Source organism: Malaclemys terrapin, chromosome 10 (genome assembly GCF_027887155.1).
Source record: "Malaclemys terrapin pileata isolate rMalTer1 chromosome 10, rMalTer1.hap1, whole genome shotgun sequence".
NCBI lineage: Eukaryota > Metazoa > Chordata > Testudines > Emydidae > Malaclemys > Malaclemys terrapin.
The window spans coordinates 35,248,053-35,275,045 of record NC_071514.1 but is presented as its reverse complement, the minus strand read 5'-3'; the positions used below and the strand labels follow the sequence as shown (position 1 = coordinate 35,275,045).

At 40.3% G+C, this 26,993-nt stretch overlaps 1 protein-coding gene across 1 annotated transcript in view; it reads right to left on the bottom strand.

The window, feature by feature from the left end:
- IREB2 (iron responsive element binding protein 2) overlaps positions 1-26,711 on the bottom strand; it is a 37,383-nt gene extending 10,672 nt beyond the window's left edge. The window contains exons 1-15 of the mRNA XM_054042889.1: positions 26,606-26,711; positions 24,208-24,297; positions 19,673-19,838; positions 18,137-18,274; positions 16,268-16,489; positions 13,744-13,813; positions 10,644-10,827; positions 9,567-9,706; positions 7,735-7,906; positions 6,070-6,170; positions 5,467-5,583; positions 3,076-3,235; positions 2,093-2,228; positions 1,099-1,183; positions 119-275 (exon numbers count right to left, since the gene is read on the bottom strand). Coding sequence (XP_053898864.1) covers positions 119-275; positions 1,099-1,183; positions 2,093-2,228; positions 3,076-3,235; positions 5,467-5,583; positions 6,070-6,170; positions 7,735-7,906; positions 9,567-9,706; positions 10,644-10,827; positions 13,744-13,813; positions 16,268-16,489; positions 18,137-18,274; positions 19,673-19,838; positions 24,208-24,297; positions 26,606-26,711 — 2,044 coding nt within the window. The remainder of the gene's footprint in view (positions 1-118; positions 276-1,098; positions 1,184-2,092; positions 2,229-3,075; positions 3,236-5,466; positions 5,584-6,069; positions 6,171-7,734; positions 7,907-9,566; positions 9,707-10,643; positions 10,828-13,743; positions 13,814-16,267; positions 16,490-18,136; positions 18,275-19,672; positions 19,839-24,207; positions 24,298-26,605) is intronic.
- Between the last annotated feature and the right edge of the window lie 282 nt (positions 26,712-26,993).

Below are 26,993 nucleotides of genomic sequence, written 5' to 3'. Positions count from 1 at the left end.
CTCTTTCAAAACAGAAAATGCAAAAGTTGCTACCATTTAAAAGGCAGACATTTTAAGCCAAAACACCCAAAGAAAACCTGGTACTATTCTGAAATATTAGATATAAAGAAATAGTTACCTAAAGGCTCAGTCTGGAAATCTATATTAACAGTGCCTGCTATAGCATAAGCAACTACTAAAGGTGGAGAAGCAAGGTAGTTGGCACGGACACAATCGCAGAGACGGCCTTCAAAGTTTTTGTTTCCAGACAAAACTCCACAAGCAACTAAATCACCCTGAAAGGTAGAAACAAATACATTTCTCAGCACTCCCCACAAACTTATAGGTGCATTAATGACAGTTTGCTTAGATTTCTGTTGTCTTAAAAAAAAAGTTAAAGGCACCCTAAGTACTTATGGAAGCCCCTAAAGGGAAAGGTCATTTGCTCTCTACCACTATTATTCCCACTCTGTCTCCCCAGTCACAGAACTCACTCTTCGTCCTCTCAAGTCAGTCGGACTAGTTCTCCCCTCCTTTTTTCTCCCACTTCTTGTCATCACTTTTTCCCAGGCTGATGCGTCTATTACTCCCTCATTGCTAACGGCAGCCTTAAGGACTCAGCAGCTTACAGCACTGACATGGCTAAAGGCAGCTTACCATTTAGCTGTCTAAAAGTTGCTCGTGACTTTTTTTTAATATTCCAAAACACATTTGTGCTTCACAGAGTTACTAGATATACAATAAAGTGGCTCATTTCTGTATCACACCCCATTAACCTTGTTTTGCCAATGACAAGAAAATAGCAGAAACTCAGGTTAGCGTATGTATATATCAAACACAATATGACTAACTCTTGCAAGAATACACAAACTTCATCTTACAGCTGAGATTTGTGTAGTATAAAGTTGTATTCACTACGACTTTCTTATTATTTCAGACACCAAATTAGTTACTTTATATACTCCATTTGGCATGCAAAGATGCATCTCCAAATGCACTGCAAAATTCCAGCCAAGGACAAAGTATATTATTTTATACAGATTCTTTTATTTCCTGACCATCTGAGTATAAAAGAATCTGCTACATTGTATATGCCCTGTCATAATCTTTAAGCCGTACCTGTTTTATCGCATTCCGAATGGCTTCTGGCAAAGGAGCAGTGTTTCCAACACATGTTGAACATCCATATCCAACAACCTCAAACCTGCATTGAAAAATTGGAGTAAGTAGCACATTCAATTATTTAAAATGAGGGTTAGTGAAACATTTGAAGCTGAGGGAACTTTTTTTTTTTTTTTTGGCTAACTGGGCATTTTATAGTGAGTACACTGAAAAGAGCTAATAATCCCATTACTTTTCATTTGTCTTGGTGAATTACAAAAAGTCAGGTCTCCAGAGTATCTCCTGATGTATTGTTATTATTTAGTGAAATGTAAGCAAGGACAGTAAAGCTCATGCATAAAACAGCTACCCTGTTTCCCCGAAAATAAGACAGTGTCTTATATTAATTTTTGCTCCCAAAGATGCGCTAGGTCTTATTTTCAGGGGATGTCTTATTTTTCAGAAATGAAAAATGCCTTATTATCGGTGGATGCCTTATTATCGGGGAGGTCTTATTATCGGGGGGATGCCTTATATTACAACGAGAGGCAAAACTGTAAGTAGGCCTTATTTTCGGAGGATGTCTTATTTTCGGGGAAACAGGGTAATACACAGTGTGATTTGAGTCTGATTATTATTGCTACTGAGCAGTCAAAAGTATAGTAGGGGGTCTCAGACAAGCAAGCCAGGAGATGGTTCTTGTCTTGAAAAAATTACAATCCAAGCCTTCAGTCCTGTGGAGCTCTGTTAAAGAAAATAGGGTTCTGCTCAGGCACAGGAGATCACCTGCACCTTGTAAATTGTATGTGCAGGGGCCAAGGCCTTGATCCAACATTCACTTGTGTATGATTAATTTTAAGCATGCAAGTAGTCCCAAAGTCAATGGGACTATTCACATGCTTAAAGTTAGGCACCTTGCGGAACTGGGGCCAAATCTAAGGACTATACATAAATCCACTTACACATGCACCACTTTTCCCTCTGTCAGTATGAATAAAGAAGTTAAACTTACCCAAGTTTACTGAGGTATGGTAACACTCCACTTGAACTGAGGTAATGTGTAACCATCCCACTACCCGGAGATAAACTTGTTCTTATATAAGGTTTAACCATCAGTCCAGCTTCGACAGCTTTTCTGGCCAAAAGACCTAAACAAAACAATAGTTAAATAAGACTTGTGCATATTTATTGGAAGAGCAATTGAATTTATAACTACCAAGATGGTGTCAGGTAGGTAAATTACTGTGATGAGGGGAAAATAAGGGAAATCACAATTTACTGTTTCTTAAGGAAACTGTTTAAGAGGGTATATATTTGTAATATTCCTTAGACAATATAACAAAGTTGTTTGATCAATAAGAAGTTATACTTGTTTTCTTATTCAGATCAAGCAGATGCCCATTTTCTTGCCCTTACCTAACAGAAAATCTCTTCTCCGTGTTTTAATGGATGGTTTAGTGGTTAGAGCATGGAAGGGTGGTCTGGTCTGGGTTCTATTTCAAGTTCTGTCACTAACTTTTCAATTCCTGCTGTTAAAGCTCAGCTAGCATCTGACTATAGGCTAAACTTCACCCTTTCATTCAGGGATCAAAACCTCTTGACACTATCAATGGTTATGTCGATACCCATAGCCTTTTGAAAGGAGCCCTAAACAGACTGTTTACTTTATGATCTGACATTACCAAATACAAATGTATCAGAACTACCTCCAGAGGCATCTAGTTTTTATAGATGTCTGATAAGGCCACAGAAACTTTGAAATTACACAGCACTGTGTACAATAAAGGCCACTTCTCATTAACACAGTTCTCAATACATATAACAGGAATTCAGGCCTAAAAGTACAATGAACAGTGTAACTTTGAGCTAAAAGGTCTGGACACTGGGAATTCCCTGCACTGAGCATTTGCAGAATTGGGTCAAAACTGACGAAGACCATGTAAACACCAGATTGCAATAGTGAACCAAAGTTAGTTGTCACCAGTCCCAACATACCTGCGGCAAGCATGACAGATGGATTGCAGTTATTTGTACAACTGATTACTGCAGCAATGACAACAGATCCATGAGACAATCTGTACTCATTTCCTTCATACTCAACAGGCACAATGTCATTTTGTTTCTCAGTAGCAATCTGAAACCCTTTAAAGCCAATCTAGATGACAAAATATATAACAAGTCAAGAACAGAGACAATTCAACAACTATAACAAATTCACTTAAACAGATACATACCTCATCATAGCACGATTATGTGAACCGTCACTTAAGACTCATGTACTCCGTAAAAGTGCTTTTCAGTCATATGAGTGGAATGAAATCTAATAGGTTTTCAAAGAAGTCTTCAGAGATGAGTGCAAGGACTCATTTCCCTCAAATGAACAGTGATGCACTCATCCATATACCTTTATAACTGCCATTGTTAATAGTACAAAATGTGTGGCAATAAGTACCTATATATCAAAGGCAGGATCAAATCTCTAGAGTATTTCCCCCCTTCTTTTAGGGGAATTCCCTTATTTAAAGGAATAGGCATTCATTCAGGTATATATAGTTTGCAAAATTAGAAATGCAAGTATCATATGGCAAGGCTCAAGACTATTTTACTATAAACCATAATAGGTCCATTAAAAACAATTCCTCCAGCATCATGTACAAGATATTTTACTCACTAAACCAGGGGTGGGCAAACTACGGCCCACGGGCTGAATCCGGCCTGCGAGCCGTTTTAAGCCGGCACACAAGCTCCTGCCGGGGAGCAGGGTCAGGGGCCGTACTACGCGGCTAGGTCCTGCTCCATCCGGGGCACTGAGTCGGGGGCTGGACCATGCGGCTCGGCCCTGCTCTGGCTCATACACGCTTCAATGGCTCCCTCCAATGCTCCAATGGGAGTTGCAGGGGCGGTGCCTGTCGATGGGACAGCGTGCAGAGCTGCCTGGCCACACCTCTGCGTAGGAGCCGGAGAAGGGACATGCCACTGCTTCCGGGAGCCGCTTGAGGTAAGCGCCGCTCGGAGCCTGCACCCCGAGCCTCTCCCCACCCCCTAAGCCTCTACCCCAGCCCTGATCCCACTCCCACTCTCCATACCCATCAATCCCAGTCCGGAGCACCCTCCTGCACCTCAAACCTCTCATCCCCAGTCCCTCCCCCGAGCCCGCATCCCTAACCAGAGCCCTCACCCTCTCCCACACCCCAACCCCAATTTTGTGAGCATTCATGGCCCACCATACAATTTCTATTCCCCGATGTGGCCCTGGGGCCAAAAATTTGCCCACCCCTGCTGTAACCTAATTAATTACATTTCTTCAGCACTATTTTATAATGATCTGAAATATAATAAAGATGAGTTAATCAGACAGGAAGCTGTCAAACCAAGTTTGACTGGGAGAGGATTAAAGATAAACCGAGCCTGGGTCTGTAACATTTAATCCCCCAGAAGTCTTCATGGCCCACCCAGACACACCATTCCCAGTCAGTTCAAACAGCTTCCCTGCGATCATCTATTTTTTTTCCGAGTCTTTGATTTTTCTCCCACATAAGGCAAGCCCACCACAGCTGATTGCTACACACTGTGGGGGTCTTATCCAAAGCCCACTGAAGCAGTAGACAGAGATTTCAATGGCCTTTGAATCCGACTCTATGCTACTTGCAATTCTACTTCTGACTCAGTGCTGTAACCAGCCCTTCTTGATCCCTGAACTTAACAGTAGATGTTAGGATTGAAAATTCAGCTCCCATTCAAAAGCACTGGAAATCGGAGGCTCAGGGTTGCTAAGACACGTTCTTTTTTTTTTTTCTCCTTTTTTTCAAGTTTTGGTTAATTTAACAATTGATTAAAATCAACAGTTATATTAAGCCGGAATAAACTGAATTTACCTCCCAAAAACACTGAGAATCATCGTTTCAATTTCAAACAATGAGGCTGATTTGGAAGGATTTTTAACTCATTCATAAGAAATGGCACTGTACAATAATTTTTGCCCCAATTTTGCTTTAAAATAGAAATTCCCAAAAAATCCCACTCATATGCCTAACCAATTTAGCAATTAAAAATGACTTAAATGGACAAACTGTAGAAGTTTGGAACACCTGATTGCTTAACTTTTTCACTTTTCTACTTAGTAGATTCTTAGGTCCATAATATGAATTGAGGCTTTTTGCAATTTTTATTCAAATTTTCTACTGTTTGAGGCCCAGTAACATTCCTATGATGGTTAGCACATAGAGCTATGCCCAAGGGACACTCACTGAGGCAGTGAATATTTGTAAAATAAATGCTTCAGATTACGGACTATGACTTTATAATCTATTGTGTTCAGTATGAAAGCCAAAAAATAAGTTACAATAAATCTATCTACCAAACCACTAAAAGCAAAGTTGTACAAACCTTCTCATTTAAGCAAGCTTGGAAATCACTCTTCATATTAGTAATAGCCACTCTATCCTGTGGCCTCTTTGGCCCACTGACATATGGCGTTATAGAACTCAGATCTATTTGTATTATCTGGAAAAGAAAAGAAAAAAAAAAACAGTAACACGTGCTAGTAAACATTGCCCAATAGGTAACAGCACATTTAGCCCTAGTTTTTCAAGGCAACTGGGCCTATCCGGTTTAGTAATTTGAATATTCTGTGATGTTTTTCCATTGAAAAGTGAGGCTTCCATTTTTAAGATGGAGTATGACTAACAACCCTTTATTGTGAACAATCTGTGTGCTTTGACGCCAGCTGCCAAAATTTCTCATGAAGTCAGACTTACATGATACCCTGAAAGAGCTGGTTGACTAAAGGAATTCATCAGCCTTTCCTACACTTATTATAGTGCTTAAGGTTGTTGGTTTTTTTGTAAAGTATCTAACTATCCAAAGCTATGAGTTGAGATATTCATGTACAAATGTCAATTAAAAATGGCAACAATTACAATACAATAAAAATAATTTATGAATAATGAATACAAATAGTTGCAAAAGCAAAAGTCATTTTATAAATACCTGGGTATACTCAGGTTCCTCTGAAGAAATCTGATCATTTCGAAATAACTTCACAGCTTTAAGATATGCTTCCATGGACTCAAGCTTGGCCTTGTCAAAACCTATGGAAAATATTTCCAGACATGGGAAAAGGTATGCTTTTTTTCAGTAGCATAACTTACTTGTAACTAGGGTTCTCAGAAATAAATATTGTGACAAATTCACACAGAATCTGTGTGCCGCCCCATGGATTCCATGAATCAAGCACTATTGAAGAGCATGACAATTATGACTTTGCACTTTAATAACTGCCCTGAATATCAGTCTTCTTGCCATATAATCTTCCATATACATTCTACCTCTGTTCTATTAGCAGCTTGTTGAGCCGACAAAATCTAAAAGTGAAATACTTCAATCTTTGAAACAAGGACTGACAAGCTACACAAACTGAATAGCTTGCTGAAAGCATATGTACTATTAGTTCATAGTTAGGAGCTCTTTTCATTTTTATCTGATCGCCTCACTGCAGCCTAAGATGGAACTCAGAAAAAGAACATTCATTCAGCAGATACCCTTCTCATTATGACCTGGTCTCTGGGGAGCGTCAGCAGAAACTTCTTGATCCTTTGAGCCAAACTAGGCAAAAGGAGTGACTGAATTTCACTTTCATAGGAGGTGAAAAGGGAGAAACCAAAAGATAACTCAAAAACCAACTAAGATGAGACACACCAAAATAATCCTGCAAAAGACCATTCTCGGCAGGCTGAATTTCCCAGCAGCCACCAAACTCTGTCTGAACTTGTTTTCAAATTGTTATAAACCATTTTAAACATGGGTTAAAACCAATTTTGATTATATGTATTAAACATGGTTTACTTGGTTGGTCTGAATGACATATAACTGATTCTCTAACCCTGTTTCAAACACTGGTTAGATGAAGTAATGGTTTGTGAGGTCCGTAGTGACAAGGCAAATCATGTTTAACCCATCCTGGCAGAAACCACTTTTAAATATATGCTCACAAATCTTTTCCCATAATATAAATGGAAGATTTCATTAATTGTCAAGAGGAACCACTTTACCATGTTGCCATACCTGGCCTTATAGAATAACTCATGGAGGGGCGGGAAAATGGTCTGTCTTGACAAAGAAGACCTCTGCATGCTCAAGAATAAGTTGACCCTGAACAGTGATGGCAATGATGAGACTGATCAAAGCAGACATAATATAACCAGATTTGGTACAAGCTTCAGGGGCATGCCAGCTATCCATCTGTCAAGATTTATTTTAAAAAATTATTTCCTAGCTTAACAAGAAAAAACGTAATTAATTAAACGTACTGCCATAAGGAAATTTACATGCTAATAAGCTCCAAGACCCAATGGCCACTTCCACAGAAAAAGGTAGTCGATATTCATTAAAGCAATATAATTTTTATTAAATTTAAAATTCCATTGTGTCCATGAGGCTATTCATGGGAGGGATCTGCAAAGTAGCTCCCCATGACACAAAATGTTACTGCACAGCAGAACTCATTACATTATCTCCATCAAGCAGGTTATAATCCTGAAGAAAAATACTGTCCAAATGTAACGCATGATGCAATTTTAGATAAAAATACTTGCCATGTGAGTTTAAAATGCTAATATGCTGAATCATGTGTTTTTACCTTAATTTCATCCTTACCTGTATGCTTTAAGTGCTTTAGCGTCACATTATCAACAGGGAAAAAGCTCAGAATAGCACCATATTCAGGACACATATTCGCTATTGTGGTTCGGTCAGCTACAGACAGCTGAGAAACGCCAGTTCCAAAAAACTCAACAAATTTTCCAGCCACTCCTGCTTGCCTGAGTTGCTATTAAAAATGAAATACAGAACTATAAAAACATCTGGAATAGAAGATATACTACAAGGAATGTTTGGTGCAACAGTTTGAAATTCGTAACAATTACTAATTTCACAAAATGAAATACAGCACAAAAACTTCTTTATACCTAAATCATGTCCACAAACTTCAAAACTTTAACACTTAGACTGGACTCTGACAGAGGTAAAAACTCACAAAATGTCTCTCCCCACCCACTCAGTTCTGCAGACTTTCAAGCAGTGAGTGTACCAGGCTTTTTAAACTGTTGCTAGGAGGATTCAAGAATTCACAAGGCAACATGTGGCTTTTCATTTGGTAGTCAAGGTGGTAAAGATTCAAAGGAAGGAATTTAAAGCTCTACTCTGAGCCCAGTGAACTAGTGACAGTGCTTTGTACTGTCATGAGGAAAGCCTAGTTAGACACTATTTCCCCCTCTCTTGTTCCCCAAGGTACCCTGGCTGTGAAGGCAGTGAAATTTTAGAGAACAGTGGATGGCAATGACAAGAATAGGATAACTGCTTGAGGGAAAAGATATTTGTAGAGGTCAGGATGAGAAGACAAATAACAAATATCTAAGCAGCACACATGTTGCTGGAACAACTTTTGAAAATAAAACCACCACACTGGAATGAACAGACAGTTAAGCAAAGCGACACTACTGGTTTGTTGGGTGCAGTCACTGAAACCTAAGTGCTGCCTTATCCCTGATGGTCCCCCAGTTTCCCTGGAATAACCCCCATTCATTTTGAGGCACTGTACACTGCCTCACTAATCCTTCCAGGATGCCAACACCTGTCCTCCTTAGGCTAGCGTAGCTGCTGATGAACAGTGTGAAACATTACACTCTCCTCATCTCTTGGAGCCAAGAATGCTGCATTCACAGCTAGGGTATCCTGGGAAACAAGAAACTGGGAACAGAAATCTAACAAGGCTTTTCTGTGTGATGGTGCAATCCACTGTAACTAGTTCATTGGGCTTAGAGAGCAGGGACTCATTGATATTTACCCCCTCTTACACTTTCTGCTTTATAAGGAAAAATCTCCAAGTGCAGTGAAAAACTGAAAAATAGAAACTGATTATATCTTGCTAAGGATCTGACCAGAAAGGAAGCGTTCACCATACCGACATGAATCACTCTGATACCATTTACCAGAGGCCACAAAGCCCAGGAGTGGAGATCCAGAGAGACAGGGCCGCATTCTCCTCTCACTACATTTCTGTTACACTACTGTAACTACTGACTTCAGTAAAAGTTACTCCTGATTTACCCAGGTTGAGAGCAAAAGCAGGGTTTTGCAGGAACACTTTGGAGCCAAGAGTCAAACAGGAGGGTTTTTCCACTGCAGAGACTGCGTAAGTGCTCTCACTAGGGAACACTGACATTAGTTACATTTATAAAATGTCTGTAAATACATAGTTATATGTAAGGCCTCTAAAGGACCATTGGTAAAAATAAAATAAATATGACTTAAATGAGCAGATGCGCACTTAGGGGTTAATAGAGATCTTGCCATTTCATATAGCTACAGTTAATGATGCTGGATCAGAGACTGTGAGTGTCTTTTATTTCACTTTCCAAGCACCTCGGGTAGAACTCCCACAATAACAAAGTCTGCTTGATTTAGGATTAAACAAAATTCTAAATTACCTTAGTAATGCTTAGAACAACATCTATGGATGTAGCAAGTGGGCTGGCTAAGCCTGTCAGCTCACACCCAACTACCTCAGGCAAAGTGAGTGCAACTGGCATTCCCAGCATTACTGCTTCTATTTCAATACCGCCAACACCTGGAGGGAGAATATTAAACTGTTTTTATTGTGCTAAGTAATTGACCTAATAAACATTTTGAAGTGCATATTAAAGTCTAATGAAGTTAAAGGCTATAATAATCTGCACAATAACACATCCTTACTTGTATCTGACTCCAACTGAAAGACAATATGTACAATACAAATGTCTTCTACTAAAAAGATTGGACATGAAAGAATCTTGCAAAACTACTGCTCAAATTATCACATTTTAATCCTGCTGGCCTTGTGTACCATATCTACTACTGATTTTATATAACAACTATACTAATATTTATCTGAATTTCATACTACACATTAAAAAAAAACAGTATTTATCTGAGCATTGAATTAATTTCCTTGTAATTTTTTTCTTTAAATTAGAAAAAAAGCAATTTATTTCTGGTGAAAGGTGTTGGATAGAAGTTTTCTATTCATCCAGAGAACACATGCAGCATGGACAATAGCCATGGAAGCTTCCCCACACTGCCATGCCAATGTGCGTCTAACTACAGTAACAAGAGCTTTGCAGTATTATGATTTCCTTCAAATCCCTTCTCAGGATTACACAGTTCTTGACTGATTTCCAATGACAACATCAAAACGCTCATCTATATAAATGTCTTAAAAACCCAACCGTTTAGGTTGTTGAATCACTATTATCCTGGGAATGAAACTGGCCTTACTATATGGAATCTTTCTAGTTTCTTTTAGAAGAACTGCAAACAATTTGTCCATTATTCGTATGTCATGAAACTATCTTCAAAATATGTTTCCCCTAAATAAAATTTCAAGTTCTGAAATGCTGTTAGGCTTGAAACAGAGAAATATCCAATATGAAAGAAGTATTAAATAGTAATTATTTTCCATTTAGATAGTAAAAAAAAAAAACTTACAAATGCAATTGAAATTATCAAATCATGTACAGAATACTTACCCCATCCCAAGATCCCCAAACCATTTACCATAGTTGTATGAGAATCTGTGCCAACTACACTGTCGGGATATAGGAAATCTTTAACTTCAAAAACAACTCTTGACAAATATTCCAAGTTCATTTGGTGTGCCATTCCTGTTCCAGGTGGAATTACAGCAACATTCCTAAAAACCTTTGAACCCCACTACATTTTTTTGAGAGAGAATAAAAAAAAGGTTATTGTTATATTTAAATCAACCAGGATGTTTTGCCTTTGTAAAGAAGGTGTACTAAACTCTGTTTAGTGACATAAAGCCACATAACTTTAAAGGACACATAATAAAGAATAAAAAAAAAAAATGATCATCATCGTACTTGCTCTTCACATACAATTGGCTGTTCAAGTAAGTTGGGAAATACGCAATTTCAGCATTTATACATGGTTCTACTCTGAAAAGTGACTATGTAAAAATCCACACATCTGCTTTCTGTGGTTATACAGACACACATCTTCTGATATTCCTGGCTGTGGTTTTCACTCCTCCTGTTAGTACTGCAAAGCCATCACAGCTATGAGAGAATGACTTGGATTCCATTCCTTCCTGTTCATCAACAAAATTATTTACTAAATTCATAATCACTTATATGTACAAACCTAATGAAAGCAATGGGCTCACACAGATGTCACTGAATTGAGACAATTGGAAAGCACAAGTGTAACCAAGGGTAATACTTGGCCAGCAGAACCTTCAGTACTGATTGTTTTATGAGATTGGAAAAAATACAGACTGATTCTCACAAACTTGGCTGAGATTGCAAAGCTGACACTTAGAAAAACATCTTTTTATAGGACTGTCAAGCGATTAAAAAAATTAATCGTGATTAATCGCGCTGTTAAACAATAACAGAATACCATTTATTTAAATATTTTTTGATGTTTTCTACATTTTCAAATATACTGATTTCAATTACAACACAGAATACAAAGTGTACAGTGCTCACTTTATATTATTTATTACTAAAATATTTGCACTCTAAAAATGATAAACTAAAGAAATAGTATTTTTCAATTCACCTCATACAAGTACTGTAGTGCAATCTCTTTATCGTGAAAGTGCAACTTACAAATGTAGAATTTTTTGTTACATAACTGCACTCAAAAACAAAACAATGTAAAACTTTAGAGCCTACAAATCCCCTTAGTCCTACTTCTTGATCAGCCAATCGTGAAGACAAACAAGTTTGTTTACATTTGCAGGAAATAATGCTACCTGCTTCTTGTTTACAATGTCACCTGTTTACTTGTAAATTCAGATCACAAACATGGAAACCCAATTTTCAGAGTTACTTTTCAGAGTAGAACTGCACTTTAATTGTTAATTTCTTTCTTTCTTAGTTGGTTGGTTATGTGTTAAATTACAGTAAAAGCTGTTTTATCCAGCATGTTAGGGGAATGCGGGGTGCCGGTAAGTGGAAAAATATGTGTTAACTAAGAGGGAGGGAGTCTGGGTGCGGGAGGGGGCTTGGGGCAGCAGGTTGGAGTGCCGGATCCGGGGGGCAGTCACCTTGGGCGGCTCCCCCCAAGCAGCGACTTGTCCTGGCTACTCCTAGGCGGAGGCACAGCAGGTAGTTCTGCCCGCTGCCTCCGCCCGCAGGCGCCGGCCCAGCAGTTCCCATTGGCTGCGGTTCCTAGCCACCAGGAACTGTGGAGCTAGCGCTGGGGGCGGAGCAGAGTGCAGAGCTGCCTGCTGCACCTTCACCTAGGAGTAGCCAGGACAAGTCGCCGCTTGGGGGGGAGCCACCCACGGTGACCATCCCCCCAGATCTGACACGCCCGAACCCCCTCCCGCACCCAAATTCCCTCCCCCAAAGCCCGCGCTCCTTACCCCCTCCTGCGCACCAGCCCCATGCCAACCGGACTATAAACCAAAATTTCAATGAAGATCAGAAATGCTGGTTTATAGAGCTTTCCAGTTGGTGAAGTGCCAGATAAAATAGCTTTTACTGTAATTATATGTAATGGTATTACAGAAGAAAAATGCCCATGCCAATCAGCAACATACATAGTTAGGTATCCTGTCTGTTGATTGAGTAGCCGCATAGCATGCTGCCTTATAGTGATCAGAGTTCAGATCACAAGTTCCTAGGCTAGCAGCAAGCACTACAGAAACACACTGAATCAGAGGAAGGGAGAAATGACTTATATCAGTAAAGCAACCCCACCACAACTGCTAGCTGGTTATCAGAGTGGCAATGACTTGTACCCAAACCCCATTCAGAAGTAGTCCCACTGATTTAAATGGGACCATTGGCTTAAACAGAGATTTGCAGGATCAGGGCTCTGTCTAGGGATAAGGCTGGTGTGAAACTCAGCTGTATTTAGGCTTTAAAATCTCTCATATATGGCACCTCTTTCCAATCCTCTTAAGGCTGATGATTGTTGATTCAATAGACAGTACCAACTTTTAAGTATATGGGCTCTATTGTCTATCTACCAAAAATTCCTATGACACTTTAGATTAAAACACTTTTGGACTGATGAAGCAGTTAACCTGTAGAGACGCAGACAGATAATCTGCAGCAGATAATTCTGAGGTGCAGAGTGCTCTCAACACTCTTTCATTTCAATGGAAATTTAGGATGCTTTGCACCTCAAAGTATCAAGTCCTTAGTGTCTGGTCAGTTTCACTTTTGTTTCCAGTTAGCATCACTTCCGGTTCTCAGGTTTGAACACCATACTATTGATATTTGGGTTACAAACACTTGGGAAAAGTTTAAATCCAAATAAATCCAGTGTTTCAGTTAATATTAGCTTATTTACTATTTCTATTAATATTTTGTACCCTTCCTCCTTTAAAAAAACCACACACACCTTAATTAGGGCTCTACAATGCCTAAGAGTCATTACTTGGGCATTCTTCCAAAAAATTGTATCATGTTATGCACTAGCCAGCTGTACTAATATACACTCAAAAATTCTAACTTGAAAACCTGAAATTTTGAAAGTGATATAATAAATCCCCCTCTACCATCATGAACTGCCAAGGCCATTTGAAAGATTGACAAAACATCAAATCAAATGAAAAATATAATAAGAGGGCTGTAGAAAAAAATGGCATACCTTAAAAAACTGAAGCCTCTCTCTATTTCTGCCAAATTCCACCTCTTGGTTTTTTAACACTGTTTCAGGCCTAAAAATTAATTAAAAGTAATTGATAAATAATGGCATGTTTTGAATGATAAACAATGAGATTTGCTTTTTGCTTCTATTTGCTGGACCGCTCATTCATTGCTGCAAATAGCAGAATTCTTTTAAATCCTTTTAGACAAGACTGAGGCAATTTCTTCCAAACAAGGAAGTGAGGAAAGGAGAAGATGCCCTCTGAAAACAGCAGAGAAAAGGACTGGTCTTCTCATCACACACAGCATAAATGAGAGTTTTTAGCTCTAATTTGCCTGAAGCAAGTAACCTCAAAAAACACCCATCAGAAAAAGATACCTTCCCAGCATGTGAGGGACTACAATAACTGCACTGTCAAATAAGGAAGGTATTTCTTCTAACTGATATTCGTAGGAGTTGCTTACCTCAAGCAATTTGATGTTGAGAAAGAAATAAGGTGTCTGATTTATATTATTGCTGGCAAGAGAATTGCTCATTTTCAACTCTGGTCCTCTAACTGCTGACTAGAAGACCAATAAGATACTGTATAATTTATTTGTAAATGTCTTCCAGGAACAGTATTCATTACTTATATATAGGTGCTCATCACCACAGTGTCTAAACATAAACGCAGATGACTAACTTTCGTATGTGTTTGTAATGAAAAGCGTCATTTTATTAAATGAGTGAAATTCGTTGCTGGATTGTGTTTTTATAGCTACTGCTTCTCTGGGAGCTTTTATGTGAGAGAGAGAGTAATAAAAGCCCTTCTCTAAATGATATTTTAGGGCTGCATTTTACATCATGACCTTTCCCCCTTTCTCTTCTGCAATAGAGGAAGGTCATATGGTGTATTGTTTTACAAAGGTCTAAGGGATTGTCATCACTCAAATTGCAGCTTAATGAATGCCACTGCCGGTAGAAAAGGGTGTACTGGGATCAGCAACATCCAGATTGCAGAAAACATGTAACTTTTCTCATCACATTTCTATTTCTGTCTGGAAAAAGCAAGAGAGGATGGAAATTTTTTTTTTTAAATAAAATTTGCAACACAATCAAAATACTGTATTGTTGTGGGTCTCCTCTTTGATATAGCATTGAAATTCTAGATATGTCAGCCACAGAAAGACTGATCTAGCCAATCTATCAGAGAAGATAGGTGGCAGTTGAAAGATGAGGGTTATTACATATAATTGTCATAGATGGAGTGCTGCAAAAGGACCTATAAATAAATGAATCTTGGGAAAAGGCAAGCAGATGAGGCCTTTGTGGGGTGTCACATACAGCCAAGATGTAATGCTGCATTTCAACTCAGTGACAGATGGATTAGAGCAGCGGTCCACAACCTTTCAGTGTGGGCGGGCGCCAGACAAGCAGCCGCCGAAATGCCACCAAGAAGCGTCACCGCTGAAATGCCGCCGACAAGCAGCGTCATCAAGAGGCGTCGCTGCAGAGACAGCGGCATTTCGGCGGCGACGCTTCTTGTCATTGCCGCTTCTCGGCGGCATTTTGGCGGCTGTTTGTCCGGCGGCTGCGCTCCTTGGCGGTGGGGCGCAGTAGGCGGGCGCACATAGATGCCCCGGCGGACGCCATAGCACCTGCAGGCACCGTGTTGGGGACCACTGGATTAAAAGTTATTTGTGGCCTGGGGTATGTTATATAGACTGCTTTCTTAGCTAGTATGGGGATGTCCAATTCTTATCAGGAAAGAAAGGAGTTTAAACCTTCTGTAAATCATTTACATGAAATATAAAACAATAGGGACTTTCAGATTTAAACCGAAGTTTCAGCGGTGCCTTATTACATTAACTAATTTATGGAGCACTGTTCGTATGTATCACTGCCCTTACAAGGAAATGAGGCAAGTCTCCAGCTCAGATTCAAAAAGAATCAACCACCAGATAAATGACCCTCTACAGAATGCTTTACCCAAGTTCTTCTCCTGTTTTAGGTCAGTTCAAACACCTGTGGTGTTAGACATCATCCTAAATGCTCAGGCCTGTTTCTGGGTGGAGTGGACAAAGATGCAGAAAGGCATATTTAGCATAGAGCAGCATCTCTGTCAGCTGTTGCAGGCATTCTGGATGACAACCAAGAGGCCCCTTCAGTGCAGCTTAAGGCGCACTGCCTGCTTTGTGGAGGACAGACAGCTTACTTTTTTGTGTTTTGGAGGCAATATTTAAATTTTACAATTAACTCCAAAAAGCTAGCTGTAATTAGCCAACAGGCTTTCACAAGGCAGGCCAACACTTTCAAAGCTGTACTGTTGCTCTGGGCACAAGCTTGCATCATCTGATAGCATGGTACAATTGTTCTGCTCAACCTTAAATTTAAACCAAAAGCACTGCAAACTAAAAGGAAGTGCTGAACTAGGAGACAGCACACAAAAAGGGCCTGCATTCCAGTCAGTAAAACACAACCATAATTCCTTCCAGCAAAAGAAGGATTTGACAATTAAATGCTAAGCAAAAACTGCATTTCATACTCAGGCACTGGTTGAAGATGAAATGGACAGAGGATAGGGGTATTCTCAATCTGCGCAGAAAATTTTCCTGAGTTACGACTTGATTCTCCAGCATCACATGGCCCTTTGCAGCCAGTCTGGCCCCTGCAAGGTACCTTCCGAGGCTGCACTTTTTGTGGAGAAACCTTTACCAATGGCCTCTGTAAGTCACCACCTCCAGGATTCGGAGCATTCTGTATTGCACTGTATTTTAAACAGAAAATGAAACAAGTGCATAAAAACATTTTCCTACTGAAAAAATATCCCCAACAAATGACCAACTGTATCTAAAAGGTCACCATTTTATTACAACCCTGGTGCAAAGTAAAGTGTCATTGGGTAAGTTTAGTTAACCAAAGAATACAGCATGGTGACCACACAAAAATAAATTGTACTGACCTTTAGCTTCTCTAAAAGGAACTGTATTATCTGCCATATAAACTACTTACTCACCTGATCGGTCTGCCAAACACCACATTTATTAACAGGACACAGATTGTCCTTGCACTGTTTACTCAAGATCTGAAGGGAAGGGATGTGAGGAAAGTCTTGTCCCAGGGAAGGGTTGGGGATTGTGTTTGGTTTTACTCTATATTGCAGTACTGTCGACATTTATTAGATCCCTGGGGAATTGTCTCTTGCTACAGTTTACTCAAGGCAGCAGTTGTGATATTTTATATTTAATTGTGTTTTGGAAATAAGGGCTCAAGCAATAAACACATTTTATTACCACAAATATAAAATTATTATACTTCAGGCTCAAGAAAATAATATAAGTACATACATAAAACACTGTAGGTAAACATTTTTAAAACCATCTACACGTTTACCACACTACACTCTATTTACACTACATTCAACCTTAACATGAACACACTGAAAAAAACCACTGTGAAAGATGATTGGCTTTTTACCTCTAATGGTTACATTCAATCATTTGTCACATTGATAAATAGAGCTATCAATGTTTCTGCTGCTCTAAAATAAAAAGAACAAATTTCCATTGTCTAGTGGCAGGATACCATACCACCTCAAAGGCCATTTTGTGGGAATCTAAGCTCAGTTCACAATCCCTCAGCTAGCGGCAATTGGAAGCTATGCAGATGCAGCACATGTAGCACCTTGGGGAAGGGCCTCATATCACACTTTAGCAGATGCTGACAGACTCCTGTGGACTTTCCAACAGTGAACTAGCGGAACTGGCTAGATCAGTACAAAGCAGCATGCTGAGATCTCTTGCCAACATCTGGCCTTTCTGATAATTTCAGACTTAACGAATCACAATTTGGGCTTTTCCCGTCAAACACAAGGAAGGGTTAAAAAAAGAACTGGACTGCCGGAGAAGCAATATCACAAAATAATCTTAATTTCACAGCTATACAGTGGAACCCCGATTATCCGGTCTAATTGGGACCGCAGCCAGATCGGATACACTGGCGAATGGGTGGCTAGGGCTCGGGCTGTCAGCCCTGGGGTAGCTGGGGCTCAGGCTGACAGCCCGAGCCGCAGCCACTGTCAGCCTGGGGCGGCTGGTGATTTGGTCTAATATTCAAATTTGCAAATGGGTCTAATATTGTTCCTCAAATGTGGGTAAATGAGTGGTTCTCTCAGACTATTGTCCTCTTTCCTACATATATGCAACTGAATTCACTTTATAATCATATAGCAAACCCCCTTACATCAAATGTATAGAACATACGATATTCGTGAATTATTACATATTAATTCCATGATGGTTGCATGGGCTACCTCTATGCTACCAAAGGAGCAGTGAACAAAGCACAATTGAGAACACTGATCATCCCCTGAAATTTAATTATTAAACAGAACTGGATTTTGTAGATTAAATACCATTTACTGAAGTCAATCTGCAAAGAATGGTCAACAGTGAGATCAGTTGGGCAGGCAGGATGGACTTTCATAGGATCTCCTCCAAGCTTTTTCACTGCTTCCCTCATGGCGGCAAAATCCACCATTGCAGGAATTCCACTAACAAAGAAGAACAAAGAAATAGCACTTTACATGTATTATGATGCATTGACAATTCTGTAAAATAAAGCTAACTGTAGAAGCTTGTTTTACTTTGTCTAACATGTTTTAAAGAATAGTAAGTATTCATGTGCTTGGTTTGTTTAAATATATCTAAATAAAAACTGTGCGCCATCCTAACCCCAAGCATAACCACCAATACATTTCAAGACTGTGTCAAATAGGAATATGCAAATTCCTTGGCCAACTGATTACATTTGGTATTTGCCCTTTTGTCTTGTTATGCTCCTGAATTGTGAGGAAACCTTGGCATAATGGCCACTTCTGGATGTATGGTAGCTGTACACCACCCCTTTGCTACACAAATGAATGCATAGGCTATATTTTCTAATACTACTTTACAATTTGTGTTTTTCACTGATATTATAGCAGTATTCATTTCAGGATCTAAAAGCACATTACAAAAGTGGTTAAGTACTGTCATCCCCATTTTACAGATAAAAAACACTCTTTAAGGACAACATACAAAACTAAAGGAAAGGAAAAGAATACTGATATAAACTGAAATTTTATGAAAATCTTATGATTTGATTTGTTAACTAACAAATCACTTCCATATATTTTTATATTACTAGGATATTTCTTAGAGAGTTAAGTTGGGTGAACTAATATCTTTTATTGGACCAGCTTCTGTTTGTCAGAGAGATGAGCTTTTGAGCTTACACAGAGTTCTTCTCTATTCTGCATGGCTTCTTGACAAATAAATGACTACCTAGCTTGGCAAAATTAAATGTGCCTAGTTTAATAATCTGTAGGTGCTTAAGGATTACCCTTTTAGCCACCTCACATCAACAAATCTCAATAATCCATAGGTAACATTCTAACGGACAAATCCTGCTTTTCTTATTCATGTATGTAGTCCTATTGACTTCAGGAGGCTTACATGCACCAGTAAAACACGCAGGATTTGACCTTAGGTTATCACAAGTAAGATTTCTAAGTATTTCATTGCACCATCACACAATCCTGCTACAGTTAAAGTGCCACCAAGCTGGTTCTTTGGCCCTTATTCTGCAAATTACTCCATGCAGACAGAAACCTTCATCCACATGGAGTCCCAGCAAAGTTCCATGTGGGCACAGGCATCTGCCTTCTTGCACCAACTTGCAGGATCAGAGTACAGGATCAGAGGCTTTATTTACAATGTAGGAACATCACTGAAAGGGCACTAAAACAAAAACTATGGATTTCCATTCACTAATGGAATGCTTAAACTCCACCTCATTTTGTTTTCAGGCCTGAGAAAAGATCGGTAACTTCACTGAGCAGGTGAACCAAGACAGATTTTGAAAACTTTGTTAGTAAAATGTAATAAAAAAAAGAAAATATTTCACTTACGTAAAGTCTTGAAGAAGAACTCTGGCAGGATAGAAGGGCACTTCAACATTGTTCTGTTTTGTTTTCCAGTCTAAAATATTCATAGCATCTTCCTTTTTTACTAAGAAGCCATCACAGTTACGGACAGCAGCTTCCAACAGTACCCGTATGGAATAAGGCAGAATATCTGGTTACGGGAAAGTAAATGAATTAATCAAGGAAACACTTTTAGCCTATATATGTTTTAACTAATAGCACCTTACTATACTAAAGAGATTTGACAAATCAGGCAGTGAAATTCATTCCAACCCCATAAGAGCACAGGAATACAATACAGTTACAAGGAAACACTAAATCAATCAATGTGCATTTGTTCTCTATTATTATTCTATAGCACTCAGAAGGGTGCAACAATGTTTCACGGAAGAGAGGAGGACCTGGTCCTTAGTATAAAAGCTTATGAAAAAAATGGCCTTGATCCGAAAATGAGCTTTGAATATGTGAATCAAGGCAGAGCCCCACTGAAGTCAATGGGATACCACCCAAGTGTATAGGTCCAATCGTACAGAGCTCATTGCAGGGTCAGGACATTATTATAGATGGACCAAAATGTGTAAGAGTGACAAACAGTCAAGTTAGGATGAGGGCTACAGCAGTATGATTAGGAGTGTGCACATCTGGGAGGGTTGGGGATTTTGTTTTAAATATATAAAACAAACACTGAATAAAGCAACAGAGGGTCCTGTGGCACCTTTGAGACTAACAGAAGTATTGGGAGCATAAGCTTTCGTGGGTAAGAACCTCACTTCTTCAGATGCAAGAAGTGAGGTTCTTACCCACGAAAGCTTATGCTCCCAATACTTCTGTTAGTCTCAAAGGTGCCACAGGACCCTCTGTTGCTTTTTACAGATTCAGACTAACACGTGACCCCTCTGATACTAAACACTGAATAGTGAGTCACTTATTGTAGGCACTACAGAAGAGGTGAGTTTTCAAGGAAGATTTGAATGGAAGAGACTAATGGCTTGATTGAACAAAGAAGCAATGATACTCCATATATAGGGTGAAAGAAAGAAGGCATGGAGAGGCTGGTAGGAGAAATGACTGTAGGGAGGGCCAAGGCTGGTATCATCGACAAAGCAGAAGAGATGACACAATGAGACTATGCTGCTAACTATTAATACAGATAATTTTTGGAATCCTAAACTTGACCATTTAATTACTTTGTGATATCAAGTCAGAACTGACTTTAATGCCAGAATATGGATCACTATGTGCAGTTTCCCCTTTGTTCACAGAAGGTGACAGTAAGACAAGAAATAATCTCAGTGTGGGCTCTAAAAGTAGGAGAAAACTGGACCTAAACTGATTACTATAAAGTAACAGCAAAGTAAAAATTGGGAGAAGCTTTCAAGGAAGAGAAAACACAGGGGTGGAGACAGAATAAAAAAAAGAAAGGGCTGCCAGTCACCACTGAAGGCAGTAAAGGAGCTCTTAGGTACGATCATTCACTCACAAACATCACTCCATTCAGCAATAATTCAGGTGATCAAATGAGAGTACAGTAATAGGAGTAAATATAAAGGATGCTAGGTAACTGGTAAAACAGGTTCACGTACTAGTGTTTGAGTTCTAGAGACCAAAGCTCAGATCTGAATGTTAACAAACAGATGAGTTTGGCAGTTTCAACCAAGTCCTTGGACTTTGTCTGCCTATAAACTATTGCTTCAGGGTTTGGTGGCTTATGTTACATTAGATACATTTTACAAGGCAGTCACTGTAATTCTCCAATTAGATGATTCATATAAAAAGCAAATTGTACAGAAATCTGATAAAAATAAATGTGGTGTAATGTTAGCACTAAGTGTGTTTAATATTCAAATTACCAGAACAAAATGATCTTATATCCCTGTCAGTTGTGTTCGTCCCTTTAATGAAGAATAAAGGCATTCCAATACACTACCATATTGGAAGTGGGGGAGGGATAGCTCAGTGGTTTGAGCATTAGCCTGCTAAACCCAGGGTTATGAGCTCAATCCTTGAGGGGGACCACTTAGGGATCTGGGGCAAAAATCTGTCTGGGGATTGGTCCTGCTTTGAGCAGGGGGTTGGACTGGATGACCTCCTGAGGTCTCTTCCAACCTTGATATTCTAGGAGAGATGTGTATATATACACACACACAGAGACAGTGTGTGCTCATTCAAGAGCTGTCCAGAAAAGGTGTCTCAGTCACCTAGCTACAATTTTTTTCATAACTGAATACCTCTGCTCCCACTTTAAATATTAAGGCAATCAGACTCTCTATAGCAATTTGGAACCAAAGAAATCAATTGAACTTTTAAACTGCAGGACAGAGGAGTCACAAAAGAGATCCAGGATGGATGACCCGGTAAGATGCAGGTGCTAGGATTTCTACCAGAATGCTGTCTCGGGGCTCGGCTTTGGAATTCTCTCTTTCATAACAGTCTCTGGCTATTTTAATGCGTGTTTGATAACTTTGAAGGCACCTATATTTGCTGGAAGAGAGGGTTTTCTCCCTCTCACAACTCAGCACTCTGACTGTTGGAGAGAGTCACTATTAGTCTACTCCTCCACAGTCTCCATTTACACAGTCCTTTGCCCTAAATTGCTCCAGTGATTTCTGCTGCTCCTCATAGCTTTCCAAAGCAGTCAGACAGAAAGTGAAATAATTCTGTTCAATTACACTGCTGTCCTTAAGGTTCTGAAAAGCACAGGTGAAACTGACTGGTTTTCTTAATTCTACTCTACTGATGCTGCTTGAAAAGCTATGAGTAGAGACAGAGGAGCTGTCTGTCTGCCGTTCACACTTATGTTTATCTTCACATCTTTGCTGCCATTCGAACTAGAGATTTTTTTGTTTTGTTTTTTTGGAATTGCTGAAGAGGAGAGATATGGGATAGCAAGAAACAGTGCAAAAGAGATAAGGCTAACAGCAGTAGTCCTACTGAACAGAACTGGGCTTTAGGAAAGTCATCAACAACCAAGACTATTTGGACTAAGCCCACTCTCCTGACAGTTCACTCCACAAAATGCATGAAACCTGAGTGATGTATGTGTAGTTTTCTACTTATTAGATGAACAGCCTTGTGAGCCATTGTTGGAGAGAAGTCAACTGCATGTCAGGACAAAGGTGTATTTGAAGAACTCTATAAGAAAACTTTCATAAGGTCTGTCTGGCTCTAGCTAGTTTCATCATTTTCATGAACACCAAGTTCACCCAAAAAATTAAAATCAAGATGTGACACTTACGATAGTATTCTGCAATATCATGGACAAATCTTATGGAATTAAACCTTACTGAACTACATTTAACACCTTTGGGATCCACTGTATTGAAAATGCTGTTTGTGCACTCTCGTGGAATTGTATGAAAATTCTTCAGGAGGTGGAAGGATTAGTGCAATCTCTGGGAGATATTAGGAACTTCAAAGGACTTTTTGGAACAATACATGTGAAGTGAATTTCCTACGAAATACCTGGGGGTCAGAGGAATGCAAATGACCCACTATGAATCCATCCTTTTGAAGCTAAGCCCTAGGGAGAGAAACCAATTGTCTAGTGATTACCTGTTCCTGAAAACTTCAGTTCAAAGACCTCCAAACTGAATAAAGAGGGCCTAAATTTTTCACGTGTGCACTAGTTTTGAGCTAAGGCTGTTATGAACTTGTGACCACAAAAGAAACCACTTTGGAGAGGTGCTGAAGGACTCATTTGCCAGAGTCCATACTAAAGACAGCTGGGCTGATCTCTGGTAAGCTTATTAGCATGCATGTAGGTTCTTTTATTTCTTTAATGTTTTTTCTGTAATGTTTATACCCAAAGAATATTCTTGCATAGGAAGTGCTGTTTGGTAACTTATGACTATGGAAACCGCACTGTTAATCATCTCTGAGAAAAAAGGCAAAGCAGGGAGTCTGACTTTGATGGTGAATACACAGTATAATCAAGGAACTTTTCAGGCAGGAAATACCCAGTCAGGAGGTCTCCACCCAGGAAAGACAACAGCGAGGGAGCCAGAAACCTGACAGCAGGTACCCTTGTTGGACCATGCATGGAAATACAGATGCTTTTGGCACTAAACTGTGACACAAGGAAACCCTCAAAGAAATATGAGATTGTCACTAGAGTAAATGAGTCAATGATGCATAATTTTTCTGCATTTATGTGACCACCATGAATTCATTTCAGTAAAAACATTTATTTACATGTGAGGTAACACAGAGTTTATGTTTTTGTCACCACTTGTTAATTCCATAACAGAAGTGGTGATTTTCTGTAGTGGAAATGTTTATTATGCCTGTAAAAGTATCCCTCACTTTTCCCTTAGTAGAAAAGTTTGGTTAAGCATCATTCCTTTTATCTCACTTAAAGCAAGTTATTAATCAACTTAATAAAACAGCATGTTCAGGGTAAAATTACATGTTTTCATACAAACCTACTAAAGACAATGTAGTCACTCCTCCTGCATCACATAACTGGTGCATATTTACTAGTGGAACCATACTACTAAAAAGCTATTAAAAAGTAGTATTACCATACTTGGTGCCCCCAAGTTTAGGGATATTGTAGAACTTCTTCTCTGGATTGTCATTTAATGTTTCAATTAGGTACTGGAACGGGCATTCTGAAAAATAATGCAGCAAATTAATAAGTGGAAAGAAAGAATGGTGCAGTGGTTCAGGCAGTAGCCTGGGGCTCAAAAGAATGCAGTTCTATTCCCTGTTTCACCACAGATGTCCCTGAGTGACCTTGGACAAATCACTCAGGGCCAGATATTTCAGCACCTAAAGATGCAGATAGGTACCTAGTGGGATTTTCAAAATCTCTTAGGGAGTCAGGCACTCAATGGGAGTTAGACACCTAGGAACCTTTGTAAGTCCCACTAGATACCTAAATACCACTAAAAATCTGCAAAAACAACGAGGAGTACTTGTGGCACCTTAGAGACTAACAAATTTATTTAGGTATAAGCTTTCGTGGGCTAAAACCCACTTCTGCATCTTTAGGTGCCTAAAAATCTGGCATCTAGTCTCAGTTCCCCATCTGCAAAATGATTATTCCCTAGCTCCCAGGGGAGTTGTGAGGATAAGTACATTAAAGATTGTGAAGTACTATGGTAATAAGAGCCATATAAGTACCTAAAGATAACAGACAGAAATGCACTTTATAATGGACCTTATTTAAAAAGTGAAGATAAAAAAAATCTGTAGAAAAGAACTGCATCTTAATTTGAAATTGTTTTCAGAAGGAATACAAAAAGAATATTTATTGCCACTCAAATAATATTAACCTAAATGAACAATGTCTGTAATATCTCTTAAGAAGGCCTAAAGAACTCAATATAGTTTAAGAAATTCAAATTTGGTTTTAAAACAAAAGTTAAAACTGTGACACCACCCACTCCCAGTCTTACAAAAATCAATGGAACAACCCAGGTGAGTAAAGTTAAGTATACGCATAAGTTTTTGCAGGCAGAGGGTCTCTGTTGATTTTAAAAGACTGTATCAGCAATAGAAGCTTATCTTTTTTAGTAGGTTGCCTTGTTTTCACCTCCTACTTTGCTTACATTTTCACTGTAATGTAAATGCAGCATCATGGGCACTTTACAAATTATTTTGCTTTGATGGTAAGGCCCAGAATCTGCAAACATGCTCAAGTAGTCCATTTACGGGCATAATGTTACTCATGTGCTTAAATGTTCACAGGATAATGAACTTAAAGAGAAACCAGAAATGGTCAATAAAAATAACTGAAAGATTTGGAGATACTAGTTTTAAAAAAGGTAGTGAGATACTTGGTGAGTTAGGGTATCTATTCACAAATATTTAAAGTGAGGCAGCTTAATAAATAGTAACATGAACCTACACCCTTCAACCTTTTGAAGTAATGAACTACATAAGACTCAGTTTCTACATGGTGGGCTTTTGAATTAAAGGTTAAAAAACAAAGCCCTGTCTGATCTGTGCCTATCTATTGTAAAAGGTACCCAAGAAGAGTACAAGTATGAGATCCGTTGTTTTCAACCCATTTCTGATCCATGACTTGGAAAAGAGCCCAATAAGGATTGAGAGACTTGGGTCACAGAAAGGCCTGTCTTGAGAAATTTGGGGCCCAGTACAGCATATTCGCTGGGAGTCCTCCATCCCATTCATAACAGGTGTTATGAGGGCCCTTCTGAGCTCAGGGTCCGGTATAGCTGACACCCTCCCCGCCCTAATTACAGGGCAGTTTTTTGGCCATTTCGCTGTGGGGGGAGGAGGGGGGCGAGAGAAGTCAGCAGCACCGGGTCCCTGATGGGCAGCTAAGAGGTGTGCAGACAAGGAGGGGCACGGGGGGTGAAGGCTGAGAACTCCCCTGGGATGGGGTGCGGGGCAGCAGCAGGGGCCGCTACGCAGCACCGTTAGATCTATACGGAGCGGTGCCAGGAGCGAGGGGGCAGCTGCTCGCGGTGCCGCTCAGTGGTGCCCACGGGCGGCTCTCCACGCCGCCTTGGGCCCTGCCCAGCGGAGAAGGGATTCACCCAGACTCGGCCGAGCCCCCCCCCCAGCCCAGGGACTGCGAGCCCGTCCGTGCAAGCCGGGGATAGCGGAAAGGGGCTGAACAAAGGACGGCAGATAGTGGAGGCGGCTGCGGGGTGTGTGTGTGAAGGGGGGGGCAGCGACGGCGTCGCAAGCGGCCCCGGTCCGGGGGGGGGCGGGGTGATGAGACGATAAAGGCACCGGGGGGGGGGGCGGGGGAATAACCATCACTCCAGGGGCCATCTGCGAGCGGGGGTCGCGGACCCAGGCCGGGGGAGCTGGGGCCGAGGTACAAGCCGGGTCGGTAACGGGGGGGGGGGTCGCACCAGACCAGGAACGCGGGGGCGCTGGGCAGAAGCCGGAGCCCTTCGGGAGAGGAATCGCCCCTCCCCGCCGAGCCCGGCTCGCACTGACCTGGCCTTGCAGGGTCCATCGCTGGCGACCATATTAACTCTACGTGGGGAGGGGGACGAGGAAGACTCGGGGAGGGGGCCGTGGAGGCGGAGCCATCACCAAACATCGCGAGACTAACAATGAGTTCCGCCCGTCCGATTAGTTGACACAGCTCGCGCGAGACCTTGGGTCATAGCAATAAAGGAAAAACAGCGGGGATCTCGTGAGAATTAGCTGTGGGGGAGGATACCGTGCGCGGCCGCTCTCGCGACAGTTCCAGGCTCAATGAAGGAGGGGGTTGCTGGGGGGAAGTGTTTTTACTAGTGGCTTGGGTGCCAGGGCAGGTCAGCCTCAGTCTGGGCGTGAGCGCAGCTTCCGGCGACTCTTGTTCCATGCCCTGGGGCCCCGG